The sequence below is a fragment of the Narcine bancroftii genome, assembly GCF_036971445.1.
Source record: "Narcine bancroftii isolate sNarBan1 chromosome 12 unlocalized genomic scaffold, sNarBan1.hap1 SUPER_12_unloc_2, whole genome shotgun sequence".
NCBI classification, from domain to species: Eukaryota; Metazoa; Chordata; class Chondrichthyes; order Torpediniformes; family Narcinidae; genus Narcine; species Narcine bancroftii.
The window spans coordinates 2,668,794-2,687,594 of record NW_027211808.1 but is presented as its reverse complement, the minus strand read 5'-3'; the positions used below and the strand labels follow the sequence as shown (position 1 = coordinate 2,687,594).

The following is an 18,801-nucleotide window of genomic DNA, read 5'->3' as shown; positions in this document are numbered from 1 at the left end:
GGTCACCTGCTCAGTGAGCTATTCCCCAAGACTGACCCCTATTGTCCAGTTGGCTCAGTTTATATAGATCAACCTTATCATACAGAACAAAAGTTGGCTTCCTTTGCTAGATTTCATTATCATACAGAACAAAAGTTGTCTTCCTTTGCTAGATCTTTTTGCATAAGGGTTATCACAAGTCATCTCCTGTTTTGCAGATATCTGGGGTGTAGCGCTCCCATCTTAATCCTCCAAGCCAGACTATCCTGTTGATTGGATCAGAAATTAATTCATCCCCAGATATTTCTATTCACCATTCTGTTCCTGTCTGGCCAATTTCTGCTGTTCTCTTTAACACCTCCTCATGCCTTAATCTTCCTCCTAGACTGGTTTTCTATTCCCTTTGTTTCTTGCAGGCCATTCTTTGTTCTGGTCTGGCCTGTGTCTCCTGTGCTACCCACCACTTCCTTCAGTTTGAGCATTCCTCCTAAATCGTTTTATGCATTTCCTCTCCCTGTATTTTGGGAGTAGACCATTTTGCTCAGCCAACTTTGCTCCATGCTGTGATTGCCACTTAATCACATTCCTCTTTTTCCCTGACCCATGCAGTAAATATAAACTTATTAATTAATCATTTCTTTAATAATGTTTTAACCCCTAGATTCCAACAACTGTCAGTGGTATTAATTTATTCAGAGTCAAGGGTGTTTTTGGGGATAACCCCACTTTAATATCCAAATACTAGTTTATTTTGGCCCAGATACTAATCTTCCCTGTCAACAATTTAATGTCCTATTTATAAATAAAATCCTCTGCTATCTTCTCACCCACCAGGTGCAGATCAATTTGTGCCCAAGATGGTACATCTCCTCCTTGAAAAAGAGAGGTGATATATCTCGATTGGGCTGCCCAATAATAATTTTTAAATCTCAATCCACCTAGACTATAGTTCCATGTTAATTTTTTTCCATAGAGACCCTTGGTACTTTACCATTCCAAAGAAACCTAACCATATGTGATAACTGTTTCAAGAAACCCTGGGGCAACAGCACAGAAAATGTTTGGAAAAGATACTGGAATCTTGGCAACACATTCATTTTGATGCAATTAATCCTGCTCAGGTTGCTATTAGTATTAACTCCTAAGAATTTGATCCCCTTCTGTGGCCACTTTAAACCACTAATTTTTTTAAATTGATTATAATTGCCCTCCTTGAGTGGCATCACCTCACTCTTATACCCAGAAAGTTCCCCATAGTCCTCAGTACCTTGTGCAATTTAGGGAGAAATGTTGCAGGGTCTCTCAAATAAATCAGTACGTCATCAGCAAACAAGTTAATTTTGTGTTCCTCCTGGCCCACTCTATAACCTTTAATGTCTGGATCCTGATGAATGACTTCTGCCAATGTTTCCATTGCCAGCACAAAGAGAGCCAGTTAGAGTGACCTACTATATCTGGTAAGTGGGAAGGCTGGAGAGACCTGGTTACATTTTTCACCTTGATATAGCACCGAGATATAGCACCCTAATCCAGTTTTGAAAAATTGGTCCCAACCCTGCCTTCAGCACCTTGAATAAAAATTCCCACTCCAGTCTATCAAAGGCCTTTTCTGCATCCAAGAAGATGGCCAGACCCTTCTCATTTCTAGATTGTGCCAGATGCATAACTTTCAGCAAGTTGCCAATGTTATCTGCTACCTGCCTTCCCTGATCCTTGTTTATCAATTTTGGCAAATGCAAGGCCAATCTCTTTGCCAGGGCTTTGGCTAGGATTTTGTAATCAGTATTCAGCAGAGAAATTGGCCTATAGGAAGAGGGCACAAGAGCATCATTACCCTTTTTCAAAATATTGTAACAATCACCACTGTAAAAAATTCTGGCAGGGACCTTGTTTCCCTAGCCTGGTCTATCACCTCCATATACAGAGGCATTAAATTCTTGATATAATTCAGGCAGGAACCCTTCCTCCCCTGAAGACTTGCCTGTTTGCAGTACATTCAATGTTTTACCCAGATCCTCTGGGCTCAGGCATGGGAAGTCTAATCTGGCCAGGAACTTGTTTCACCAGACTGTTTATGCCATTATCATTAAAAGAAACTACCTTTATGTTCTTAGTCCTTAACTCCAGGTTCTTCCCAAAGTACCTCCCCCCTCACTGCCCCCCCCTCAACACACACACCCAATCTCTTAATGTCTGACCTTTGATCTGCTCCACCTGAGCCACGAGAATAAACAAATAAAAAACAAGGGGGAGACAAAGACAATAATTCAAATAACTGAGCAGAACAACATGAAACCAAGTGCAAAAGACGTTCACAGTCATACTTCCCCTTAATCCCATAGAGCCTTCCCAATGCAACCTCTGTCCCATACTACATCCACCCTCCCCTCCGTTTTGCTGACAGCCTCCTTCAGCTGTCAATCATTCCTCCGGCACCCATCTAAGCCCCTCTTCATCACCCGAGCTCCCCGGAAAAGTCACAGATAAAACTATTATAGCTATTTGGGTTAACCCCTTTCTTTAAAAAAACATACTTTAACAATTTAAATACCAAGAAAGGTAAGACTGTATATCTGTATCAGTATAATTTAGAACATCTTTTCTTCAAATTCTACTTCTCCTTTATGTTTCCCACTGCATGTTATCCTTTGGCGAATTCACGTGCTTCCTTTAGATCTGCAATTAATTTTCTTGTACCCCCTGACAATGATAACTTTAGGGTGGCTGGGTACCTTAATACACAATTGTAACCTTTTTGTTTAACTAATCTTTTAGCTGATTCTAATGTTTTTCTTCCTTTCAGGAGGGTAGCACTAATGACCGGGTAGAAAAAAACTTTGTTGTCTTTTACCTTTAGGGGGGGACCCTCTTTTCACATTCATTGCTGCTGCCCCCAGTATTTTTTCTCTGTCCTGGTAACGTAGCAGTTTCATCAGGACAGATTGTGACCATTGTCCGGAAATAGGTCTGGTCTGGAAAAGAGATCTGTGTGCCCTTTCCACCTTGACCCTTTCTCGACCATTTCCCTGCCCAGCATCTTAGGGAAGAAATGTGTCGGATTTTGCCCTTCCACCCCTTATTTTAACCCCATTATCTTAATGTTATTTCTTCGACTAAAATTTTCTAAGGCATCCGAATTTTTCCAAACATTTTCCCTTTCCTTTAATAATATTTCTACCTTATTATTTATACTGTGTATAATATCCTCATCTTGTCAATAACATCTTACAGGGAAGGCTCTTGAGCCCCCTGCTTGATTTTCTTTAGCAGAGTTCTCTTTCTGGGTCTCCCCGCTCCACTGGACCTGTCTTCATTGTTGAAGTCTTGCTCTTGTAGATTCATGGACTCCCCTGGTGCTGCAGCTGCCGGTATTAGAGACCTAAAACAGCGTTGGACCTGCAAGCTGGTCTGTTTATTTCAATGCCAGTTGCTGTCAGGACTCCCGCAACTCCCTGGAATTTGATCCTACACTCGCTACTGGGGAAGAGATGAATATTGGAGTCGTCCACATTGTCAGCTCTGGTACATATTTCTTACCAGTTTGCCTTCTGTCAGGCTGCTCCATTGCTATGGGTTTCAGCACTGCTGACCCACAATTGTTGACCCACAGCTGTTGCCAGACCCAACCTCTTCACTGGCCTCTCACTCCCCATGAGCGCATCTGATCTGATGGTCCTATTGAGGGAGGAGTAACCCATTCCTTTCCCCGTTCCCAGGGGCTTCAAGGGATTTTTCTTTAGGTACTTGCCGGTCATTTCCATGCTCTTCCCATCTGGTAAATTTAAGGGCTGAAATTGGAGCTTCCACCTCAGGCCCTGAAATGGCCCCACCATAATTCTCCACCATGAGGCATTCTTAGCTTCGTCTCTCGCTTCGGAGAAAGTTCTTTTGTATTCTTACTCAGCAGCTTGCCTTTTTTGGTCATTCTGTACTATAAATACTTTCCAAAGCCCTTTCCTGGTATTTTCGATACTTCGATTAGTTTTTGAAAACTAATTTTGTTTAAAAATCCCAGGAGCTCTCAGGTACTGCCTCCTCCTACTCTCCCCACATCACATAAGTTATGTGATCTTCTCCAAGGGAACACTCACATTTCCATATTCCAGTGTGTAATGCCCAGATGAGAGTCAAACTTTCCAGGTAATGCACTTCCTGGGCACCTCGGATTTGAAACTTGGACAGCCTCATCGTAAGTTGTATGTCCATGATGCTTCCCAATAGGAACAATTCTGGGACCTCTGGAAACTTTTAACCTATAATTTTCTCTAGGGCCCGGCCTAATTCTACCCAAAAGGGTCTTACCTTGGAGCATGACCAGGTTGAGTGCACAAATGTTCCTGTCTCTATGCCGCACCTGGAACATTGATCTGAAATTTCTGGTTTACCTTTGTTCAATTTCTGCAGGGTAAGATATAGATGGTGAAGAAAACTATACTGTGTTACTAGTTCAAAGGACCAGAAAACTCAGCAATAATAGATATGCACCACAACAAAGGGTTACTTAAACAAAAGTTGCTTTTAATTATCTTTGAACATGAAAATAGAATCAAACTTTAACTTATCTCTATTGACTCACTTAACCTACTTAACTCCTTTCTAATTCTAAGCACATGTCTGTATACTGTGTGTAAGTTCATAAAGTTCTTTGGTTCACAGTCCAATCTCAGTGGTTGCAGGCAATGCTTATACTGTGCACAGAAGTTAACATTAATAAAGTTCATCAGGCTTTGGAGCTTAACAGGTAAATTGTTACCACTCAGAAAGATTCTTGTTGGTTTTCACAGAGAGTTTTTCTTGTTCCAGTACATCCACAACTGATTCCTTTTTTAATTAGCCATTCCAGTGTCTTGCTGACAAAACCTGCCCCCTTCAGGGTTCTCCAGATGATAACCTCTTTCTTTCAAGTCACCACAGAGTTACTTTCTGTTTCACCTATTCCAAGGGAAACACCAGGCAGGCAGTCCTCTCCTTTGATCAGGCCGTCTTCCAAAGCTTGTCCCTCTGGACCGATGTCTGTATCTCTACCCCACCCCTCTCTTTTTCTCCTTCCCCTCTCTCTCTCACCCCCTCCGAGAGCAAAGCCTGCTAATTTCTGCTCTCTGCCAGACAAAGCTGCCACTGCATGTTGTTACATTTGTTGCCTTTTGCAAATAACAGCCATCATGAGTCTCTAGCACTCTTGCAAAAGCTCCTGCAAAAATTCTGTGTTTTAAAGTGTTTGTGTGTGACCTGCTCTAACAAACCTTTCCCAATTTATCTCCCAAACACCTCTATATACTCTGCTACAACTGCACCAGCCTATGACTTGATCTGACCAGCACCATTCATTCGTTATGACCCCTAAGTCCGACTTCCATCTCTGCCTTGACCTATGAAGTCCAGGTTTTGGGCTTTCTGCCTGTATCAGGGAATACATTACTGAAATAAACTTTTTTATTCCCTCTTTGAATCAGACCCTCCATGTCACTGCACTCCAGTTAGGTTGGACTTAATTTGTCCCTCAAGTAAGATCTTGGTTAAAAATAGCAGAAGTGTCCTATTTGACAAGTCGTATTTAATTTTTAGCAGTTCAAATGACATAAGTTGCCTCTGCTCATAACAGTCCTTGGTATACCTGACCCCTTTTTGGGACCAGGTGTTCATGTTCTTGATATCAATAGTTAATGGTATTAAATTATTCCGAATGGGGGTGGGGTGGAGATTACATCATTTTCTGGTCAATACATTGGTTTATTTTATTCCACACATGTAGTGTATATGTAGGGGCCTTGACCCTTGTTACTCTTCATCAACTTGTCCAGGTCCGGATCCAGACAAAAATTAAAAGTCACCTCCAATCAGGATATTTTCTCTACCTTCCCCCAATTTCAGGAAGACATTTTGTATAAGTTTCTTGTCATCAAAATTAGGGGCATATATATTCAGCAGAGTCCAAGGTTTTGTATATACCTGACAGTGTACATATTTCCCTGCTTTATTCTTGGCCATACTTTCCTCCCTCACTGGAACACTTTTCCCTATCAAAGTTGCTACTCCTGTAGCCTTAGAATTAAGGGAGGACAAAATTATCCCCTTTAACTTTTTTTTGGTGAGAAGTGTCTCTTGAAGAAAAGCTATGTCTACTTTTATTTTTTTTATGTGTGCCAAGACTCTTCCTTTTCACCATTCCATTTAATACATTATCATTAAAACTCAAAAATGTAATTGTATTAACCATTGCCTTGGAGATTCTTCCCACATTCATGCCCTCCTCACATCCCTGCCAACCCCTGTCCAATGCCTGTCTAATCCTTTATTCTTGATCCTCCAGACCAGCTCACTGAGTCTGCGACACACCTTGCAGCAACACCAATGACACTGACACACACATAACACCTAGCGGGAATAAACCCCTGCCCCCTTACTACCTCTTCTACTGGCCCATCCTTTTCTCCTAGACCTCTCTTTTCTCCACTCTTTCCTGCCCCCATTCTCTAACTCTGAGGGCTTGGTTTAATATCAATGATTTAGCATGGGATGTAACATCCTTGGAAGATTTCTGAACTGTATACTGGATAGTTATTTGCGTTGGAAGATATTACTGTTTTCTTGCTAATTGATCTTTTACTTTCTACATTCAGCTAACAGTGGAAGGTTTTACTGGTGATAAGATGGCAGCTGATGTCAAGGTAAAAAGGAATTTTCAATTGCATGAATTAGAGGTCTTGCTTTGTATTTAGAACCATGATTTTTAATGGATTCTATACTAAACTAGTTAATATTTACCATTTTACACCATTCCCCATTGCTCTCAGCTGCTGAAAATGGCCTGTTTTTGGGTTGGGAAGGAGAGTGGAGCATGCTGAAGCTTTCCACAATCTTCTAGATCCTCTACTTCTAATTCAAAAGTTGCAGGTGCAAGAAATCTGCAATTAAGATATTCAAAATATATGAAATATTGGAAATTTGTTGATTCAGAAAGCACTTGTGTAAAAAGAAAAAATCTGATGTGAAAGTACCAGATAATGGAGAGATCAGTGGGTCAGCAGCATCTGGAAGGAAATGGAAAATCAGTGTTTCAGGTTGAGACATTGCATCAAGACTGTTGAAAGATTATTGATTTGAAACATTTTAACTTGTTTTCTTTAGTTATTGCAGGGGATTTCTGTGTGAAACCTTTTAATGCATGTGGATGCAAGACTATTTGTTGGGGGGGGGGGGGTGTTTCTTCTGTTAAAAGGATGTCTGGGCTATTAACTGATACAGAAGATTAGCTGGGTAAAGAAAATCTAGGAAAAGAGTCCTGACTCAAAGGGTTGCCCATCTGTTTCTCCCCATGGATAATATCTTCCATCTGCTCCAAGTTCTAGCATCTGAAGTTTCTTGATCTGAGAGAAAGCTCTGTATCTAAATGCTTGAGAAACCTGCATTGGCTGTGCCTTTATAACCCACACAAATTACAATACAGATTTGTTTACTGCAACCATTTGTGAAAAGTGGCTGGGAAATGTAGTAATTGTATTATCTTGTAATAGATAATCTTCACTGAAGGAGAATTACTGAGCCATGGTAAGTGATTAATGGTTCCAAGAATTGCTTATTGATTTACTTTTTCTTAAGAGTTTTCAAGAGGTAGTTTACTTAAGAATTTTTACTAGCTATTGTAAACTTTTTAAAGAAAAACATTTAGTGTAAAATTTCCTTGGATGCCCTAGCAGCTGTGTTTTCTAATTTGTAATTGCCAGTTGTTGAGTTTCAGAGGTTTAAAAAGTGACTTGATTACAGCCTGGAAGTTGAACCATCTCAGCTTCATTTAGCCCATTTTTTATAGTTTACATTGTGGCAGCGCACATTGATAGTCAGGTGAACCAGCCCCACATGTCACGACCGCAATAGCGGGGCAGCACGTTAAGATGGTGTTGTCAGGTTTCGGGAGAGCATTGGAGCGTCAACCACAGCACACGCTTTTCAGCACTGTGGTGATGTCAATGTCAACGCAGGGCAAGGCTTGCACCTGCACTTAAAGGCACGCACGGGTATTCGAATAAAGTCAGTTGAAACTGGAATTCACACCGTCCTGTGGTTTGCTTTCAATCATGGTAGCTATCGCTACATTGGTGACCCTAACAAGTCCAGACGTTTCTGGCCTCCAAATCATGGACACGGCAGTAGTGAATGCGGTCAACAACATCCTATGGCACATGAAGCAGGAAAACGTTGCCACCATGAGTTAGGTGATGTGGCCCAGGCCAAGCCAACTGTAAATGCGCCCCAAGGGCAAAATGGAAAATCTGAACGACACGTGTTTCTACCTCCAGTACTGGGGATCCCAGGCACACAAGTACATACAACCCTGCTCTTTTTCAGGGAAATGATCAGGCCAGCCCCATGGCAGCTGGCCACACCCGACAGCCTCCTCCACTTGACTGAGTGGCTGGCTATTTCTGGTCGACACTAGCGCTAAGTTGAGCGTCAATCCACCAAGTGCCCTACAAACCTGCATCCGGACACGAGGCCTCACACTACAAGCGGCTAATGGCACTAACATCAGAACCTTTGGCATGCGTTACATGCAGATCCAGCTCAGTAGAGACAAATTCCATTGGAGGTTCACCCTGGCCTCAATGGGCACAGTGATCCTTGAGGCCAACTTCCTCCAGGCATACCCATAGTCAGTGCCCCCAAGAATTAATACGTTCTCATCCTCGATGAATTCCCGGTGATCTTATGGCCACAGTTCACCTCTGCCATGCCCCAGTACGGTGTGCTACACCACATCCCAACCCATGGCCCCCCTCTATGCCAAGGCCAGAAGGCTCACCTCCCCCCGACAAATCATAGCTGGCCAAAGAGTACTCCCGCATGCAGGAGTTGGGGATCCGACAGCCCATGGGTATCCCCACTCCAAAACCTTAGGTGGCTGGTGCCCATGCAGAGACTACCACCACCTGGACATTGCCAGTCCTTTACCTCATCCCCACATGGAGGTCTTCCCCGCCAATCTGCACAGCACAAGGGTCTTTTGAGAGGTCAACCAGATTCATATATACCCCGATGACATCGGCAAGACAGCCATTATCAACCATTTTGGCCTGTTTGAATTCCTGAGAAATGCCCTTTGGCCTCTAGAATGTGATGTGACTCAAACATTCCAGTGCCTGGTCACAGTGGGCAAGGATCTGGACTTTGTGTTCATATATCTTGATGACATCCTCATCGCCAGCCAAGATCTTGATGAGCATAGAGGCCACCTCCAGACATTGTTTGCCTGCCTGGCAAATTACGGCCTTACAGACCACATGGCCAAATGCCAGTTCAGCAGGGACACCACGCAATTCTTGGGCCATACTATTACGGCAGACGGGGCTGGCCATTGGCAGAGAAGGTCGAGGCAATCTACTAGTTTGCCCAAACCGACAAGTTTTCTATGGACATCCGGCACTTAGCTGGCAAGGACAATGTCGTGTGTTACAAGATCAAACCAGCAACCACAAAGAAGGCATATCACACACATGGGTAAAGATGAACAATTACTTTAACAAAAAATTCACCTTCAAACTTTAATTCAAAATCCCCCCTTTTATAACAATGCCCACTGGTTAATATGCAAATTTCTACAAGAGTGTAAAACTAATAAATTCCCCAGCCTAAATATAACATATGTAATTAAAATCTAAGTTATATTTCCAACCAGCCCACAGAAAAACTTAGACACAAAACAAACACAAAATACACAAGACTCACAAAACTTCAATCTCAACCTAAGCATAGATCATAAACAAAATTCAGTTTGTTTGGTAAACTGAAGCCAAAAGACCTTTGAGTGAGAGAGCACAAAATTCAAAGTTGTCTTCTTGTGTTGCTTGCAGAGAGAGGAACAATGATCCTTCTAGCTGCCTTCAGATTGTTCATCTCTTTCAAAATGCCCAATATTCTAAACTGACTCCAAGACAATGATTCATGTTTTGAGCCTCCTTCCACTCCACAGTCACACCCAGTGGTGGTTTGTCTTCCAAGAACAGAAATTTTTAGATCATTTTCTGCACATGCCCAGTCCATCTCCCGCTCTCTCAGTACTTCACCTTCACCTTGGCTCTTAAAGGCAAACTGTCACTTTTTAACAAAACCACACAACAAACAGGTCAATACACAACGCAGAACTCCCCAGCTAAAAAAAATTTATCCACAAGAACAAATTTTTAACAATTAATGGAAGTATTACATAAATAAAATTAAATTTTTTACAATAAATATGTGATTAGATTCATATTTACCCAGATTAACATCTTGACAAACAATCTGCTATTACATTATCCATTCCCTTTATGTGTGTAATAATTAAATCACTCTTGAAACATTAAGCTCCAGTTTAAAAACCATCTGTTCTTATTTTTCATTTTATACAGAAAAAATAATAGATTATGATTAATATATATTATTAACTGTTTTTGAGCAGTACAAATATAAACATCAAAATGTTGCAATGCTAAAACAAGCGCTAATAACTCCTCAGTGCTTGAATAATTTTGTTGATGGTCATTAAATTTTTTTGAGAAGTACGAAATAAGATATTCTGCTCCATCACCATCCTTCTGTAACAGTACAGCATCAACCGCTTTGTCACTGGCATCCATAGCTAAAGAGAATAGCTTTTCAAAGTTAGGGGACACAAGTACAGGCTGATGGCATAAAATGGCCTTTAACTTTAGAAATGCTTCCTGGCATGCATCTGACCAGATAAATTTTTCTTTCTTTCCAAGTTTTGTTAATGGGATTGCAATTTCTGCAAAGTTTTTACAAAATCTATGATAGTAGCCAGTCAATCATACCTAGAAATCTCCAAAGAGCATTCTTATTACCAGGGATAGAGTACACAGTGATAGCCAATACTTTTGCTCCAACCGGTGCCACATGTCCCTTTCCTACTACATAATCCAGATAAATTGCAATAGCTTGTGCAAATTCACGCTTGTGCAAATTTGCTGTGAGGTGTGCTTCCACCAGTCTCTGAAATAACTGCTCTAATTCAAGCATGTGTTCTTCCCATGTATCCGTACTAATTACTAAATATTCGATATAGGCTCCTGTGAGCTCTAAACCCTGAATTACTGCATTAATCATTCTCTGAAATGTGCCATGTGCTTTTTTCATCACGAAAGGCATAACATTATACCCATACAAGCCCGAAGGTGTAACAAATGCAGAAATCTCCCTGCCTTTCTCTGTCAAAGGAACACACCAGTACCCTTTTAAGGGATCAATCTTAGTAAGAAATTTAGCCTTCCCCACCTTATCTATGCAATCATCTATTCTGGAAATATGGAACGCATCAGTCTTTGTCACCATATTTACCTTTCGATAATCTGTACAAAACCTAATTGAGCCATCTGGCTTAGGCACCAGAATATAGGATGAACTCCAATTTGTTCTTGATTTTCAGATGATGTCATTTTTGAGCATATAATTCACCTCTTGATCCGATAATCTGCTTTTTCCTGATTAACTCCATAAGGATGCTGCTTGATAGGCTTAGCATCATGACAAGCCGCAGTACTTCTTCTTGGAACATCTGGGAATATATCCTTAAATTTCATAAGTAATGTCTTCATTTTTTCCTTTTCTGATTTAGTCAAATGCATTAACTTGGTGTCTACGTTTTGCAAAACTATAGGATTTTCCAGCCTGGGGCTTATCATTTTCTGTGCTCGGTGAACTTCCTCAAACCTTATCTTCTACTTACTTTCCTCTATAACTACCACCTTGGTTGGAATCCTAGTCTCCTCCTCAGTCAGTTTCTCAAAGTAAGGTTTAAGCATGTTGACTGACCTGTGTCTCTCTTCAGGCTTCAACGACATAGGTGACCTGGTTAATTATTGATTTCACCTTATATGGTCCTGGAAACTGAGCTGTCAAAGGGTTTGTGTGCATTGGAAACAAAACCAATAATTTGTCTTCAGGTTTAATGTCCCTAATTTTTGCTTTTTAATCATACCGAATTTTCATTTTTCCCTGATCAGTTTTTAAATTTTTCCTTGCCATCTCCCAAGCCTGATGTAATCTGTTTTTAAATTTGTGGGGTTAAAGCGAATTTATCCAATTCTTGCCAAGTTTTTATATTTTTCTCTGCCTTGAATATCGTAAGGAACACAATTTTTAATCTCCTCAATCAGAATGATTTCCCTCAATAAATCAGTTATTTTCTACTCTCATTGTGGCACACCATTGATCAAAACATACAAATTCCTATAAGCAAAATCCAGGTAAAATTTGGTTGCTGCTCTTTTTAAACTCCTGAACTTAAGTCTATAAGCCTCTGGAACTAGTTCATAAAATCGGAGTATAGCCTGCTTTACAAATTCATAATCAGTTGCTTGTTGTACCGTGAGGTACGAATAGGCTTTCCCTTTAAGAACACTTTGTAGCAGGAGTGACCACTAGTCTGGTGGCCATTTTAAATTTAAAGCTATTTTCTCAAAATGTAGAAAATACTGGTCTATTTTAGCTTCCTCAAATGGAGGAACTAGCCTCATTTCTTTATTGACCAGAAACCTCTTCTGACCAGCACGTGGGTTTTGAGCTTCTCCCTCTCCTTGGATTAGGGTCAGCTTTAATTTAGCTACTTTTAACTCATGCTTCAATTCTTTCTCTCTCTCTCTCCTCCATTTCTGCCTGCCTTACTGTTTCCCGTTTAGCTTTCCTTTCTGCCTCTCCTTTAACTCCAGTTTTCTCAAAGCCAACTTTACTTGCTCTGAAGTTTTCTCCTTTGGAAACTGTTCTAATGCAGCTTCTTTCCACATTGTGCTTAACAATCTTTCGGACAATTTCCTTTTTTTTTCATCCCAGTTCTTACTGTATGAAGTTTTAACTTGCCAACTATAACCATCAGTTCTGACTTTTTAGCCATTTTTAAATTAACCACTGAAGGGTTCGCTATGAACTGGTCAATATTCATAGTTGCTGGTTTTTCTGCTGGTGATTTATACCCTCACCGTTTATTTTTAATTTCAAGCTGGAGATTGAGTCAAACTCAAGATGACTGATAACTAAGCACAAGTCAATCTCCCCTAAAGCTCCCAAATTGGTTTGATCCCGGACGAAGACCCCAAATTATGTTACAAGTTCAAACCAGAAACCACAAATAAGGAATATCACACACAGGGGTAAAGATGAACAATTACTTTATTAACAAAAATTCACTTTCAAACTTTTAATTCAAAATCCCCCCTTTATAATAATGCCCACTGGTTACTCTGCAAATCTCTATAACAGTGTAAAAGTAATAAATTCCCCAGCCTAAATATAACATAGGTAATTAAAATCTAAGTTACATTTCCAACTAGCCCACAGAAAAACTTAGACACAAAGCAGACAAGACTCACAAAACCTCGATCTCAACTGAAGCAAAGATCCTCAACAAGATTCAGTTTGTTTGGTAAACTGAAGCAAAAGATCTTTGAAAGAGAGAAAGCACAAAATTTGAAGTTGTCTTGTGTTACAGAGGTCTGGATCCTTCAGGCTGCCTTCGAAATGTTCATCTCTTTCAAAATGCCCAGTTTTCTAAACTGACTCCCAGACAGTGAGTCATGTTTTGGGCCTCCTTCCACTCCATAGCACTTTTGTCTTCCAAGAAAAGAAATTTTTAGATCATTTTCTGCCCATGCCCAGTCCGTCTCCCACTCTCTCAGCAGTCCACCTTCACCTTGGCTCTTAAAGGCAAACTGTCACTTTTTAACATAAAACCACACATCACATAGGTCAATACACAATACAGAACTCTCTAACACGTGGCAGATGCACTCGCGCAACCCTCGATCCAAAAGCTAGCACCCAGCCTTGACTATCACAGGCACGAAAGGGGGATAGCAGGATGCAGGCATTTCACATCACCATCACCAGCCTCCACCTCGAGGTCCTCAAGCTGCTATGCAATGTTTCCACCAACAGATCGTGTCCGGTAGTGCCAGAGCAATGCCACCAGGTCTTCAAAATGGTCCACGACCTGCCGCACCCATGCATCAAAGCTTTGGTGCGCATGGTGGCAGAGCAATTCATGTGTCATTACCTGAAGAAATAGGTTGCTCAGGTGACCACCAAATGCCAGATCTCCAAAGTCCACCGCCATGTAAAGACCATGGTGTAGCATTTTGACCCTCTGTCAAAGCGTTTCAAGCACATCCACATATATATCGTAGCTCCCCTGTCATTGTCCAGGGACACTTGTTACTCACTTATGTTGATTGACTGCATGATGAGGTGGCCGGAATCCATCACCCTCAACACTTCTGCCAAGTCCTGCGCTAGAGCTCTATTTGCCATTGGATTTCGAGTTTCAGAGTTCCAGCACACATGACCAGCTACAGGGGTGCCCAGTTGCATCTCCCCTCTGGACACAACTCGCAACCCTCCTGGGAATGAAGTTGCACCATACCATTGCCCACCAACCTCAGGCCAATGGGCTTGTGGAGTAATTCCACTGCCACCTCAAATCGGCCCTCATGGCATGGCTGGATAGTCCATACTGAATGGACGAGCTCTTCTGAGTCCTGTTGGGTATCAGGACGGCTCCCAAATAAGATCTGCAGGCTTCTTCCATGGAAATGGTTTATGGAGCACCCTTTTCTACCCGAGCATGGACCCCAGCACCGGTACACGGATGCTGCTAATGGTCTTGCAGGACAAGTTGGCTGCTTTATCACCCCCCCCCCCCCCCCCAAACCCAAATCCTACCATAACACCCGGCCAATGTGTATCCTAGGGACTTGGCCACCACAAACTTCCTCTTTGTGCGATGAGGCCTTTACCCAGCCTTTTTCTATGTTCCTATGAAGGCCCCTTCAAAGTACTGAAACAAGCAGGCAAGACATTCACCCAGGACAGAGAGGAACTGTTTACGGTAGACAGGCTGAAAGATTACATTCTAGCCAACCAGTTGTTACAGCTTTGCCCAAAAGACAGGGACGGCCACCCAAAGCAACGAGACACTAAAACTGGTTCTGGGGAGAGTTTTGTGGTGGCACACATTGATATGCAGCTGAACCGGCCCAACATGTAACGTCCGCTATATCGGGACAGCCCCATTAAGATAGTGCCGTCGGGTTTCTGGAGTGCACCTTGGCCTTGGCCACAGGATGTGCTTTTCGGTAGCACAGAGACATCAATGCCAATGCGGGGTGGGGCTTGCACTGGGCATTTGAATATAATAGTCAGTTGAAACTGAAACTCACACTGACATGTGATTTGTTTTCAATCCTGGTAGCTATTGCTACAACTTAGTACTTAACAGACCAGTCTCCATCAGACTGGAAACTAATGTTTTTTGATTGTACCAACATGAACATTCTTGTCATATTTCATTGTCAATTGCATATAGCCAAGAATTTTGCACATCTGAATCTAATTTCCATCTCTTCGCCCACATTTTACCATTTCACTTCATCAATGACACCAAAACAGTCCATTAGTAAAGGATTTCATGCAAGCCATTTTCATGCCTTCCTACCCATCCCAAGCTCCATTCCTTCCTGCTGAAAATATCTGCAGCAGACTGACATCAGTAACTCCTCGCCTTCCTTGTTTTCATTCTGTTGATTATATGCTGACCTTACCAACAATTGTTTTTCCTGGAGGAGCTGCTGGCAAAGAAGCGAGCTGCCCACCAGGCTCACCTTACAAAGCCGTCCTGTCCAGAGAAGAAACAAGCCTTCCGTCGCGCATGCAGCCATCTTCAGCGCAAACTCCGGGAGATCCAAAATGAGTGGTGGACTAGCCTCGCCAAACGAACACAGCTCAGCGCGGACATTGGCGACTTCAGGGGTTTCTACGAGGCTCTAAAGGCTGTGTACGGCCCCTCACCACAAGTCCAAAGCCCGCTGCGCAGCTCAGACGGCAAAGTCCTCCTCAGCGACAAGATCTCCATCCTCAACCGATGGTCAGAACACTTCCAATCTCTTTTCAGTACCAACCGCTCAGTCCAAGATTCCACCCTGCTCCAGCTCCCTCAACAGCCCCTAAGGCTAGAGCTGGATGAGGTTCCCACCCTGGATGAGACATATAAGGCAATCGAACAACTGAAAAGTGGCAAAGCAGCAGGTATGGATGGAATCCCCCCAGAAGTCTGGAAGGCTGGCGGCAAAACTCTGCATGCCAAACTGCATGAGTTTTTCAAGCTTTGTTGGGACCAAGGTAAACTGCCTCAGGATCTTCGTGATGCCACCATCATCACCCTGTACAAAAACAAAGGCGAGAAATCAGACTGCTCAAACTACAGGGGAATCACGTTGCTCTCCATTGCAGGCAAAATCTTCGCTAGGATTCTACTAAATAGAATAATACCTAGTGTCGCTGAGAATATTCTCCCAGAATCACAGTGCGGCTTTCGCGCAAACAGAGGAACCACTGACATGGTCTTTGCCCTCAGACAGCTCCAAGAAAAGTGCAGAGAACAAAACAAAGGACTCTACATCACCTTTGTTGACCTCACCAAAGCCTTCGACACCGTGAGCAGGAAAGGGCTTTGGCAAATACTAGAGCGCATCGGATGTCCCCCAAAGTTCCTCAACATGATTATCCAACTGCACGAAAACCAGCAAGGTCGGGTCAGATACAGCAATGAGCTCTCTGAACCCTTCTCCATTAACAATGGCGTGAAGCAAGGCTGTGTTCTCGCACCAACCCTCTTTTCAATCTTCTTCAGCATGATGCTGAACCAAGCCATGAAAGACCCCAACAATGAAGACGCTGTTTACATCCGGTACCGCACGGATGGCAGTCTCTTCAATCTGAGGCGCCTGCAAGCTCACACCAAGACACAAGAGAAACTTGCCCGTGAACTACTCTTTGCAGATGATGCCGCTTTAGTTGCCCATTCAGAGCCAGCTCTTCAGCGCTTGACGTCCTGCTTTGCGGAAACTGCCAAAATGTTTGGCCTGGAAGTCAGCCTGAAGAAAACTGAGGTCCTCCATCAGCCAGCTCCCCACCATGACTACCAGCCCCCCCACATCTCCATCGGGCACACAAAACTCAAAACGGTCAACCAGTTTACCTATCTCGGCTGCACCATTTCATCAGATGCAAGGATCGACAATGAGATAGACAACAGACTCGCCAAGGCAAATAGCGCCTTTGGAAGACTACACAAAAGAGTCTGGAAAAACAACCAACTGAAAAACCTCACAAAGATAAGTGTATACAGAGCCGTTGTCATACCCACACTCCTGTTCGGCTCCGAATCATGGGTCCTCTACCGGCACCACCTACGGCTCCTAGAACGCTTCCACCAGCGTTGTCTCCGCTCCATCCTCAACATCCATTGGAGCGCTCACACCCCTAACGTCGAGGTACTCGAGATGGCAGAGGTCGACAGCATCGAGTCCACGCTGCTGAAGATCCAGCTGCGCTGGATGGGTCACGTCTCCAGAATGGAGGACCATCGCCTTCCCAAGATCGTATTATATGGCGAGCTCTCCACTGGCCACCGTGACAGAGGTGCACCAAAGAAAAGGTACAAGGACTGCCTAAAGAAATCTCTTGGTGCCTGCCACATTGACCACCGCCAATGGGCTGATAACGCCTCAAACCGTGCATCTTGGCGCCTCACAGTTTGGCGGGCAGCAGCCTCCTTTGAAGAAGACCGCAGAGCCCACCTCACTGACAAAAGGCAAAGGAGGAAAAACCCAACACCCAACCCCAACCAACCAATTTTCCCTTGCAACCGCTGCAATCGTGTCTGCCTGTCCCGCATCGGACTGGTCAGCCACAAACGAGCCTGCAGCTGACGTGGACTTTTTACCCCCTCCATAAATCTTCGTCCGCGAAGCCAAGCCAAAGAAAAAAAAACCAACAATGCTTAAGAGATTTTAAAAGGATCTTTTAATTTTACTGATAGAAAATTGAATAATTATCCTGTTGGTATATGTGTAATGGGGAAATTAAATCAGAATTTTAGCCAGTGAGGAATCAATAGTAGAAATTGAGTTTGAGGGTGAAGTTCTTTGGAAGTTTCAGTTTTGAATTATTGATCTAAGATTTAGTAACTCTGAGTGCAAAAGTGGGTGACCACTTTTAATGGAATGACATACATAGGATTTATTTATTTTCATATGGGAAAGAAATCAGAAAAAACAAAGTAAGAATAAAGAGAGTTCAATTGGTTAATTCTTTTGATTGCTGTTGCTTTCCATTTTTGTTTCCATTGTTCATACACTGGGAAAAGGTTTATCATGAAAAAGAAATTTACTTCTGGCATTTAAAGAAACTTGCACTCCAGAATTCTGACAAAAGATTCCTATGTGAAATATTGTTTATCTGACGTTCTCCCAAAAACTACATTCTTTCTGTCTTGACCATAGTTGTACTGACAATAACCACACCAGCAGTGTGAGTATGAGACATCTTTAATTAACTAAGCAGTCTTGTCTCTCTCAAGACAACCTGGAAGGCTAGACTGTAGCTCTGGACTGCTTTATATACAAGGTCACCTGGATTACTCCTGGTGACTTAGTGGTGTAATTACATATCACCATATTCACCCCCCCCTAAAAAATTGTTATCTCCCGCTCCCCTCGCCCCCCCACCCCCCGTTCTCCTTCTCTTGTTTCCATGTTCACAAGTCCAAAATTTTTTGTGGCTTCCGTTGCCTTCTGGACATCCTAGGTAGTGGTATAGGGGTTGGGAATGCAGTCTGCCTTTTGGCCTTCCTTGGTGGAGGTGTGGGAGTGAGAAGAGCTAGTGGGACGTACTAGATGACCAGTGGCCATGTGAGCTGACATTAGGTCCTGCCATCAAGTCTAGGGTGGTGATATTTTGTAGGGTGGGCGTACCCAGGCTCCTGATTTCCAGGGTGGG

At 42.7% G+C, this 18,801-nt stretch overlaps 1 protein-coding gene across 3 annotated transcripts in view; it reads left to right on the top strand.

Annotated features, from left to right (window-relative positions):
* The window catches only part of LOC138750151 (puromycin-sensitive aminopeptidase-like), a 273,946-nt gene that overhangs the window by 248,165 nt on the left and 6,980 nt on the right, over positions 1-18,801 (top strand). For 2 of the 3 annotated variants that reach the window (XM_069912291.1, XM_069912287.1), the window contains 2 exons: positions 6,600-6,647; positions 7,494-7,527. In XM_069912291.1, coding sequence (XP_069768392.1) covers positions 6,600-6,647; positions 7,494-7,527 — 82 coding nt within the window. The remainder of the gene's footprint in view (positions 1-6,599; positions 6,648-7,493; positions 7,528-18,801) is intronic. The other variant, XM_069912288.1, reaches the window with a different exon arrangement.